Here is an 11958-nt window from a genome sequence, read left to right as displayed (position 1 = left end):
GGTAAATTCATGCTGACTGTTCCTAATCACCTGCTCCTCCAAGTGCTTAGGAATTGATTCCTTGAGGACCTGCTCCATGATTTTTTGATGGACTAAGGTAAGGCTAACCAGTCTGTAGTTCCCTTGATCCTCCTTCTTCCCTTTCTTAAAAAGTGGTACTATATTTGCCCTTCTCCAATCATCTGGAACCTCTCCCAATTTCCACAAGTTTTCAAAGATAATGGCCAGTGGCTCTGCAATCACATCAGCCAACTCCCTGAGCACCCCCAGCAGCATTGCATCCAGCTCGATGGACTTGTTACACGTTCAGCTTTTCTAAATACTCCCTGTTCTTCCACCACTGTTGGCTGGTCACCTCCTTCCCAAACTGTGCTGCCAGGTGCTCTAGTCTGGAGCTGTAGTCTGAAATCTTCTACAGTACTATTCTCTTTGGGGTTCTTGCTAAATTTTTAAACTTTAAAAAAGAAAAAAAAAAGGCAAAGCATATATGAAAAGTAATGAAGATTAAGAGTAGCACAGGATACAATAAATTAGTGACAAACAGTCACCCTAAAGTAAGCATGATAAACCGAGCAATTTCAAAGTTATGGTTGAGGAAGAAAAATAACCTACACAAAGAAGGAAGTAGGGAAAATCTTAAAAATAAGAAATCAGTTGGATCTGGAACCAAGAGCTAGAATGAATTGATCATAACTGTAACACAACAGTACTAGTAAAAGTTCAGCTTGCTTATATGCTTTTATTGTGCATTGAATGGCCATACCCTATGTTTGGGTTCTTTTATGTTATCTTAATAGCCTTAACTTACATTTGGAATTTTTAAAGTATCTTAACATTAAACTTGTGAGCTTGCAACTACCTCAAAACAAGCATTACCTGTTATTATGCATGGATGGCCTGACAGTTGAATGCCACCTGAAAAAATTAAGATTCTGTCCCTACTTCTGCCAAGAAGTTTTTTATGTAAAGAGCAACTCATTTAATTAGTGGCCAACTATGAAAAATGTGTTTGGTTTGCTGCCCAGCCTGAGATACTTAGGGTTAAATTCCAACTATGGATGATGTCACTTGTGACAACTAAGTCAATAGATTTGCAGCAAATACATGAATTTCTGTAAAATTTGTCAGGACTATGAAAAACTAGGCTTTTGATGGTCTCAGTCTAGATACCCAATAATAAATTTACGCTTAACAACTCTGGCCTCAGTTTTTTATCTGTAAAATGGGGATAACTCCTTCATATTTTACAGGCATGTTGTGAAGGTATATTCAATACTCTTATTATAGTAGTATCAAAACATTTCACAAGTACAAGAGAAAATCCTCATTTAAAATACCCACTCATATGTAGCACTTCTATTGGAAAATAATGGTGGAGACACACTGAAGGTACCTGAAGGACAGGGTTTCCAGGACCACTGCAACAAGAAGGAAGAGAACTGTGTTGCTGGTTGGTGACTCCTTTGGGGACAGAAGCACCAATTCAGATTTCTAGATGTATGCTGGGACGTGTATGCCTGCATGAAGCCCAAATTCAGGACATCACAGAGAGTCTGCCAAAGTTCATCCATCCTTTGGACCACTACCCCTTCCTGCTTGTCCACATAGGCACCAATGATATTGTCAGGAATAACACTGACCAGATCAGAGGAAACTATGAGGCTCTTGACAGGAGGATTAAGGAACTTGGAGCACAGGTGTTCTCATCAATCTTTCCCATGGAAGGCAAGGGTCCAAGCAGAGAGTGTGTTGCATTTTGGAAGTGAATGTGTGGCTGAGACAATGGTGTCAACATGAAGGTTTCAGCTTCTTCAAAAATGGGCAAATGTTCTTGGGAGGAGGGCTGCTATCAAAAGATGGGATCCAGCTAATGAAAACACAGAAGAGCATCTTTGGGTCTGGGTCTCATCTGGCCAACCTAGTAAGGAGAGCTTTAAACTAGGTTTCATGGGGGATGGCGATCAAAACCTTCCAGCAACAGAGCATGCAGTCCAGAGGGGAAATGACTTGAAGACTCAATTCAAATCTGGGAAAGGGCCAGAGACCTACAGGTAGAGGTGCACCGATACATTGGTCCATGTCATATCAGCACCGATAAAAGGAAAATTTACATTATTGGCAATCGGCTTTTTTTGGCTGATGTGGCTGATAACGTCACTGATAAATGCCGCATGCACAGGCAGAGCCACAGCATGCACATGGCCAACAGTACAGCCCAGAAGCCTGGAGAGTAGAGTCCAGGTGGTAAATCAATGGGGGGACAGATTGAGGCCCCTGCAGTGAGGGAGGCAGGGGCTGCACAGCTGGGGCATGACAGGGGGCACAGAGCCACCAGCTGCACCAGACTGAGGGCCTCAGTTAAAATGGAGGCTGCTCTGCCCCCTCCTCCAATCCCAGGGCCCTCCTGGGGTCATGTGACTGCCTGATTAAGGCTAGCCCACACCTACAGGCTGTCCTGGTGCCTGCTCTCAAACCATAAAGTGGCAGGCACCAAAGGTACTCTGCCACAGGCTGCCAAACAGAAGATGGAAAACACCTTTTCTCTCTTGCTGCAGAGAGGAAGACACAAATCAGTGGACTGAAGTTGCACGTAAATTAAGTTTCTATTGGATGTCTGGAAACTTCTTCACTGTGAGAATAGTGAGGCATTAAAATAGACTGCCTAGGGAAGTCGTGGACTCTCCATCACTGGAGGTGTTCAAAAAGAGGTTGGACAGCCAATGGTTGGGGATGATCTAGGCATAGCTATGCCTATTTTCTACCATGGGTATTTCCCATGCTTCTGGGCTTTGCTGGTTGTTCCCTGCCTCTCCCCCCCACCCTCTCACTCAGATTCCCTGCCTTTTTTCCCATTGTTACGTGTGTCAGGTGTTTTTAAGTCTCCCCAGAGGCACTGGGTGTTGGCTACAGCTAAGGCTGGGGACTTTAAATGGGGTGTGCTGACTGCCCTGCTAGAAGCCAGAAGTTTCTGGCTAGAGGGTCTTGCCCTTCTGCTCAAGGTCATACTGATCACCATATTTGGGGTCAGGAAGGAATTTTACCCTGTGTTCAGATTGGTATGGACTTATAGGTTTTTTTACCTTCCTCTGTAGTGGGGGGGGGACAGGGCAGGATCTCTTTAGCAGAACTTGACAATACCCAGGACCCCTTGAGCATAAATTGACAACATTTTATAGAAGCAGGACATTGGCTGTCTTGCTTCCTCTGCTTTATCTGTGGGAGGTTAGGGCATTTGGTCTATTTTGTGTCAGGTTTGAGGGTAGTCTTATATAAAGTTTAGATTATAGCTGTATGGGATGATTTGGATAGGGACAATCCTATTTCAGACAGCAGGTTGAACCCTCTGGAGGTCCCTTCCAGTCCTACTTCTCTATGACTTGATATTCTGTTCATTAAAATTAGTTTTAGCATACTACTTTTTAGCAGACAATACTATCACAATTCTAAGTACAGTACACCAGTGCTGCAAAGAGAAATATTTCACCAAATTCTGTCAAAGGGAAATAAAGAGGTAAGATAAACATTCAGACACTGAGTCACTATTTAAATAGAGTCAATATTTAAACAGCAGTCATGACTCTGCTCATAAATTCTCCAACAGGTCAAATTAACATTGGTTCTCTAAAAAACTCATAATTCTTTTTAATTACTAGATGGATTTCACATTTTGAATAGTTATATTAATCAATTACGAAGGTAAATATACATTTTTATGAGGCACAAAACAAATGAGCCTTTTACTATTGCAACAAACAATTAAGCTGCCTAACATACCATTATTTGTATGTGCAGTTTAATAAGAAATTCCTTGAGAATGTGCAGGCCAGCAGACATACTGTATTTTTGTAGCAACTATTTTTCTTTAAGGAAAGCAATGTAAGAAATCAGAGGTGCAAATTGATCTAATTCATCCATCTCAGCACTCAACCTGTAAAGAAGTTTTTCCTTATGTCTAGCCTGAAGCAATCTTCAGTCAGCTTGTGTCCATTCTAGTCCTCCCCTGGGCGGCCTTGGTGAACAGATGTTTCCCCAGGTCCTGATGCGCACCCTTGATATACTTACAGGCTACCACAAAGTCCCCCCTGAGTCTTTTCTCCAGGCTGAACAGTCCCATGTCTTTCAGCCTCTCCTCGTATGACCTGGCCTCTAGAGTGCCGAGGAACAGGCTCCCCCCCAGAGGTGGTTCAGTCATCCACCCTGGCGATCTTCATAAAGCATCTTGACGCCCATCTTGCTGGGGTCATCTAATCCCAGCAGTCTTTCCTGCTCAAGTGCAGGAGGGCTTGACCTGATGATCTGTAAGGTCACTTCCAGCCCCTAACAACTACGAAACTACTGGTTAGAAGTGGTTTATTGTGTAGTGCGTAGCGTTTTTATTGTTGCTGCAGTTTTTAGACTTCAGTCATTTTATCTTGACTTCATAGAAGATAATGAAGACTTCAGATCTTTTTGTGACACCTGAATATTCCTATAATTTAGAGACACGAAAAGGAAATAGTTGCAAAAAAGAATTTCCAAGCTCACCTATGCAGTGATATATCAATGATAAGCAGTCATAATAAGAGAATTTCCTGAAAATGAATAGAGGTAGTTTTGTTCATTTTATACTTCAGTTGCCTAACAAACTCTGAGTATCAACAGACACACTAATCCGTTAATATGCAGACTCAGGAAGATGATACTACCATTTTATACTCTGTTTATATGCAGAAGATATCCTCAAGCCTATAAATGCTAGAAGCTTAATTTAATTTACAATGAAATATTGCATTTTGGATTTCCTTACTTGTAAGAGCTGATCCTCATTTCCTTCAGTGATTTTGAAAAAAATCAAGTCACAAAAAATTACTAAGGTGTAGGGAAAAAAAACAAACAAACAGAATAACTGTCAGGCCACAGGCCTGAACCTAGGGCCTCAGCCTGTTACCCTACGGCTGACCTCCAGTCTGCTCAAGGCTGGCCTGAAGCCTCTAGCAGGGCCTAACCCTCCACCCGCTCCCTGGCACTGGAGTGGCCAACTGGGGTCAGCTGACCTTCCATTTCACATATGTAAACCCCCAAACAGAAGCAGGAAATGTCTGGGCAACAAAGCTTTGCCTGATTCATGATTGCTTTGCTATAACCTCTAGATCAGTGGTCTCCAAACTTTTTTGATTGTGCACCCCTATTAGTAAAAATTTTTTGAGCATGCACCCCTAATATATGTATATTTATTTATTTATAAATTATATATATGTACTACTCACGTACCGTATGTGACACGTGGCTGTCTGACATACAGACTGAGTGAGGGCGCCAATGTCAATCCATATATTAAATATTAGTAAAACTTAATTTCTTTCTTATTTTTTTTTAGATAAAAAATAAATAGAAATAGAAGTTCTAATATTTTCTTCCCGGACCCCAATGGATCGTCTTGCGCACCCCACTTTGGAGACCGCTGCTCTAGATTACTCCTACACTCTGCTTTGGACTAGATCTCCTAGCCTCTTTACTCAGCTTGTTGGTAACCTTACACTCCATCTACTCCTCTGGTGCCCTTGACTTGGTATACCTTCAGATTCTATTCTCCAATTGACCACTGAGCCCCCTGATCTGGTTTGTTCCCTGGGTTCTACACACCCACCCTGACCTGGGACAATGCCTCAATTCTCAAGTGGCTCCAGGCTCTCAGCCCATGTCCCAATGTGACAATAACCAAGTGACCCTTATCTAAGCCCTGCAGGAGACCTTTCATGTCACTGAGATGCAAAGTTAATTTGAAAAGGCGGCCAGATTCTATACAGGAACTTGTGACAGCATTCATGGTCACCAAGAACCAACAGATTTCTGGTTTCTCAGTTTGGCTTAAATGAAGTGAAAGAATCAGAATTCCACTATCAAGTTGCTAGTTGTTTAAGGAATTATTAGAACCTTCAGAATATAAACAAACTGCTGATAATCTGTGACCATTACCATGGGGGTTATGTACATACATACATAAATACTTACACTGATAAATTTTAAGTTTCCCATTGAATTTTCATAGGTAGTTCTTAAAAAAAAGAACCAACTGACTTAAAACAAGTTTTTATGAGCCCTTAAAGCATAACAATATGTTTCAATGGTTGCAATATTGTTTAACATGTACTACTTAGAACCGCTATACTTTTCCAGTTTTGTAACTTTTCAGTGGACAGCAGTGCTAGGTGCAGACACGTTTTGTATCAAAAAGTAGGACATGTCAAGAAATAAAAGTTAGTTAATGCAACTGGGGTGAATACGTATCATGCCTTATGGTCATCACATGACAAGGTACATTAGGCTTCATCTGCATAGTTTTTGAACTTTCAGAATCACACTGATTAAGGCTAAGATATTTTGCAGATGAAGTTATACCACAACAATCCCTAGCATGGATGCAAATATCTTGGTGGAAAAGTTCTCATAGCTTATTCTTCTTGTGATTCAAGGTGCTTAACTTACTGGCCCCACAAGCTAAACAACCCACCTTCGGTACAGGGGCAGCAGCTTGGCAGCATAGCTGCTAGAGATGCTGTGCAGATAGAGCTCCAGACCCCAAAGGCTGAATGCCACCACTTCTAACACCCCATCCTTTTCCCCTGCTGCTGATTTTAGCTGTTAGCAGTGATCTAAGCCTCCAAAGCCACCAGTGGGCAAGGGGGGCTGGAGGGCTAAGTAGTGGCAGCATTCATCCTCTAGGTTCCAGTCATGCTGACAAGTCCTACAACTGCAATTTAACCAGGAATAAGCTGCCATTGTGCTCACACTACACAGGCTGTACCATACTAACTACAGTGGTGTTTAAAGCAGTTTAACTTGTCTTCATACAAGGCCTTAAATGAGAATAAGTAAAATTATGTTTGCAAACTTTTTTCTTTCTTTTTCTGCTGTGAGCAGCCAAAAAGCAAGCCAGTCTCTTTAAAAGGTACGGAACTTAAGCTAAATGAAAGACTGTATATGTTAAGACTTTTCTCTGTAGAATTCTCAATTTAACCAATAACATTTATTTTTCCTCCTTCAGGGTTTTAAATAAAAAAAGCCAACTAATTTTCATAGAATAATGAAGAGGTATCATTGCTAGGCCTCCTCTAGTTAATGCTGTTCTACCACATTTGAACTTTGTGCCCTAGCCCTCAAGTTCTGCATTAACTATTTCATTTTGCACAGATTCTGATACAGCAGAACATAGTACTGTAGCATCAGTTACTCATCCGGGGACAAGCTATTTCATTATCAGGACTCCACTCTCTACCTTATTTCTACAAAATAACTGACATCTACAGGAGTAGTAAAGAGGACTGAACATAGAATTAACACTTACAACCACATACTCTCAAGCAAGTATTTAAAAGCCTTTATTTTAGGCTCGGGAGTGCAGAGCCTTTTATATTAAATTTCATTCAAGTGAGGGGGGACACTGTTGAGGGGATTCAACAAGCCATTAACAACCAGTGTGAAATTTCAAGCAGTTCCATCTTCGAAAGCCCTGCCTCCCTCCCAACACATTCTTGGAAACACCCCAGAAAAACGACTCCCATCTTACCACCATAAACTCCCACAAATGCAAGGCCAGCCACCTCCCTATTCATCCAGCAGTCCCTTCCAGCTTTAGAGAAAGGCAGTGATGGAGATTGGCACAAGATACCATGCAGCATCATGACATGACAATTTTGTCCCAAAGGAGAACAGACCAAAAAGAGGGCAATCAAGACACTAAAAGAAGCAGCTGATGAAAGGGTCCCATGACTATTTGAGCAACCACAACGTTGTGAAGAGAACTTCAGACACTAGATAGTCGCAACGTGGAGACGGGCCCAAGGCAGAGGTTCCCAACCCCCAGGCCGCAGCCAGGAACTGGGCTGCAAAGGGTTGGCTGCTGGACTGGAAATCTGGACATGACTGGCATACTGTGGACTGGCAGCCAATCCCTTTTTATACCGAGTATAAAAGCCAACCCGTTTTTATACTGCAGGTTGTCCGTGGCCGTTGCCAGCTTAGCCTCACCAAGTGTGGGATGAAACCTGAAGAAAGAGATGCCCGTATGGATGTAACCTTAGACCACTGGTTCCCAACCTTTTTACACCGTGGACTGGAAGTGACAGCAGACCGGCATACTGTGGACCAGCAGCCAACCCCTTTTTACACAGTCCGCGGTCTAGAAAGGTTGGGAACCACTGGTCTAAGGTTACATCAGTCCTGGTGTCTTTTTCTTCAGGTTTCAGCCCGTGCTTGGTGAGGCTAAGCCAACGACAGCCACGGAGGACCAGCACCATCCAAGTCCGAACGGCCTTTCAGCCACCGTATCGACCCGACCCAGCTCCTTGCAAGTCGAAACAAGCTGGCTATGCCACCGGGGCCTGCCAGGAGCCTCCACTTGTGGTATGACTAGCAGAAAAGAATCAAGCACAAACAAAGCTCACAGAGGGAGCAGATTTGCTTCGGGGGGTGGGAGGGGGAGGAGGCCGCTGGGAACGCGAGGGCCGCCGGGAAGGGAGGGGAGGACGGAGTGGGCAGGGCAGGGGCTGCGGGCAGGGGTGAAGGGAGGCGGGGGCGTGTCCCAGCGCCTGCACCAGGCGGGATCCACGGGGCGAGGCAGGGAGCACAGCCGGGCCCCGGCGCGGGGAAGGGAGGCGAGAGGCGTAGCCCGGCTCCGTACCTCGAACATGAGCCCCAGCAGGAGGCCCATAGCCAGGCAGGACACGGCGTCCGCGTGGTTCTGCGTGACGAACTCATGGCTCAGCACGGCCGGGCTCTTGTTCTTCCTCCGCAGCCCCATGGCGCTGCCGGCGGCCGGGGCGCGGGCGGCCCAACGGCTCCGCGAGGGGGAGGCGGCCCCTGCTCCGCCACACACACAGACCAAACGCCCCTTCGCCGGGGGCCCGCCCCCTTCCCACAGGCAGCCAATCGCTTTGCAGGATCCCTCTGATTGACACGGCTACCGGCTAATCGGCAGGAGGCCCGGAGGCGCGCCTTCCCCGTGGGCGAGGCCTCCGAGCCCGTTAGGTTCTGGGAACTGCAGTCGGGGTCCACGCGAGTGACGCGGTTTGCTACCAAGCGGGGGGTGGGGCCTGTGAGGCTCCGGCCGGCGGGGCGGGGCTCAGGAGGACAGCGGCGCGGGCGCAGGTCAGGGTGGGGTGGGTTGAGGGGATAGTGTTGCTTCTTTTTCCCCCCTCGCTCTGAGCGGGTGGCCCGTGCCCCGCGCCTAAGCCTGACCTCGACACGGGCCCGGGGCCTGAGGGGAGCAGGGTTGTTAGTGGAAGGCACCCCCCCCCCGCGCTTCCCATTCTGGGGACGCTTGAAACCCGGCCGGGACCGCAGCGGGGTCTAGGGGCAGCCAGGCCCGAGGAGAGGCTGGAGGCAGGGTTTCAAATTTGGGGGATACAGATGAGAGCCTCGCCCCCCGCATAAGAGACGAGAGCCCCCAGCCACCCCACACCTTTCTGAGCAGCAATGGTAGGGGCTGCCAAGGGTGGGAGTGTAATTCAAACCCAGGCGCAGGCAACCCCACAGGCCATAGGTCACTTCAGCAAGGAGGTGGCAGTGGGTGCCATTTTTCCATCTCGCCATGCTGCTGTGGGGCTCCTCCCTGGGCCTGGACAGGCTCAAGGCTCCATTGAGGGTTCACCTCGGATGCCAGACGCACCCGCCCAGCAGGAAGCCAGCACCCAACTCCCGCCACCCATCGGTGCTAGAACCCCCTGCTAGTGAGGTGCTGATCCATCGACAGGGCCAGCACCCACTCTTAACCTGGTACCAATTCTTGCCAGTTTATCCAGATTCCTACTTAGTGTTTTAGGGTGTTTTTTTAAGCCCCAGGTCTTCCAGTTTCCAGCACCTGGGTTTAATTTTAAAAAATGACAGCAAAAAGCTGGAATATGAACCCAGAAGGGTTCAAATAGAGAAATCCTTTTTTATTTGCCTGGTGCCTTGGCTTTTGAAAGAAAGTATTGAGGGGCCTGGTTTATGATCGTTGAACAGTTGGGGTCAACGTGTGTGTAAGGAAAAAATTGTAGCTGTGTTGGTCTAAGGACGTAGGAAGACAAGGTTCTTTAGGGAGATGTGATATCTTTTGTTAGACCAACTAAGTACTTGTAAAACTAGTTCATTGCAGGCTTTTGAGTACAAATGCCCTTCTTCAGAACAATGTCTTCCTCTTCAGAAGAAGGGTGTTTGTACCCAAAAGCTTGCAAAAAACAGTTTTTCCAAGTATTACAGTTGGTCTAATAAAAGATATCACACTTATCCAAAGAATCTTACATGCCTGTGAGGAAAAGTTAAATCTTTTAGGTTTGTTGCAAGAAGGGGCAGCCAAATCTTTGGAATGATGGACTAATTACAGATGATTTGCTCTTCTATCCTGGGTACTCAAATTTAATATGACTCAGTAATCTTGGCTTTTAGCATGAAAAGCAACTCATAAGTTACCTTACAAATTAAATTCTCATTTCTTCTCTGAGCTACAGTTTTTCAGATGAGCAGTTCCTTTCTTTGTCACTTTTGCATGTGATGCCAAATCAATTGATCATGTTCTGCTATCAGTGAGCTAGCAGAGAGGTCTAATATCGTATTTTTTTTGTGGTCCAGTTAAATAATCAGTGACTTTCAGTCATTTTTTTTCTCAAGGCTGATGATGGCCTGAAGTTTTGTTGGGTCCCTCAGTTATGTTTCAATCCACTTTACTCCATTTACAAATAAAATGGATATTCCGACTTCCAAGAACTGCAAATTCAACATAAAATCTAAAAATCTATTCACATGTAGTATTGTCTGGTCCTTAGAATAAAAAAAAGTGTCAGCAATACTTAACTGACAGTTTGCCTGATGATGCTTGAAACAGCATAGAATGTAATATTGCTTTTTGTTAGATGTTTTGGTTCTACAGAGCAAGCAGGAAAATAAACCTATATTATCCTTCAAGGTAGATGTTGCTATTAATTAAACATAGGACAGATGCAATTAAGAATGAGCCATTTTTTCCTGCTTAAGTCTTGATGCATCAACAAACACCATGTAGGCAGAATTCGCATAAAAACCCATCAACGTTAAGAAGTTTCTGCATTAGTGTAGGACTCTACCCCCATGGAGTTTGTTGCAGGATTAGGAAATAACTAATTAAATCATCTCTGAATATTAATAACTTTGCACTTTTCCTGCCATGCAAAAATGCAGTAGTATCAGTTAACAATAATATGTAATTACAAAATTATCATTGTGTAATTGAAATTGTTCTGATCCAATTTAGTAAGAATATCTGCTCTTAGTTGAGATTCTTCATTCATATAAATATCTCCAGCCTATCAGTTTTCTTCACTCTTGAATGCAAAGTAGCAAAACCCCAGTTCTGCAAACACAGGCATTTTACCACATATACAATTTTATTTACCTGAGCAGCCAAAATGAACATCATAGAAGTATTCACATGAGGGTATAATTATACATATCCACAAGGTTCTGCAGAATTTGACTTTTTCTTCCTAATGCATATATATTTTAAACAACTGTTCATTTTATATTTTTTTCTGGTTCTTCAAGGGGCCTTAAAGAGTGTTTGAGTCTTACTAAACTAAAATGTTTTGAAAAAATCCTTGTAGTTAAAGCTAAATGTTGAAAATTTTAGAGGATATAAATTTGAAGTGTGTGTGTGTGTGTGTGTGTGTGTGTGTGTGTGTGTGTGTGTGTGTGTGTGTGTGTGTGTGTGTGTGTGTGTGTGTGTAAGTTTGCTTTCTCAAAGCAAATACAGTACCAGGTCTCCTTGCTGAGATTGTCACCAAAAGGGACAATTGTGATGCTGTTCTATGATTCAGAAACCTATCCACTGGAAAGCGTATTAAAGCAATAAAGTCATTTAATGGAAGGAGGTCACAATCAGGCATGAAACTTTTAGCTATTTAAATCCTAGTCGGTATTTGAACCCATAGTCTGGACTCCAGAGAAATTTAACACCCCCCCCCCCCC

At 44.3% G+C, this 11958-nt stretch overlaps 1 protein-coding gene across 1 annotated transcript in view; it reads right to left on the bottom strand.

Annotated features, from left to right (window-relative positions):
* The window catches only part of LOC109292445 (translocating chain-associated membrane protein 1-like 1), a 47651-nt gene extending 38785 nt beyond the window's left edge, over positions 1 to 8866 (bottom strand). The window contains exon 1 of the mRNA XM_019509877.1: positions 8660 to 8866. Coding sequence (XP_019365422.1) covers positions 8660 to 8779 — 120 coding nt within the window. The 5' untranslated portion in view covers positions 8780 to 8866. The remainder of the gene's footprint in view (positions 1 to 8659) is intronic.
* Between the last annotated feature and the right edge of the window lie 3092 nt (positions 8867 to 11958).

Source organism: Gavialis gangeticus, unplaced genomic scaffold (assembly GCF_001723915.1).
Source record: "Gavialis gangeticus isolate Ggan-Ray unplaced genomic scaffold, GavGan_comp1, whole genome shotgun sequence".
NCBI classification, from domain to species: domain Eukaryota; kingdom Metazoa; phylum Chordata; order Crocodylia; family Gavialidae; genus Gavialis; species Gavialis gangeticus.
The sequence above is the reverse complement of the archived record's forward strand: the minus strand, read 5'-3'. Positions and strand labels throughout refer to the sequence as shown.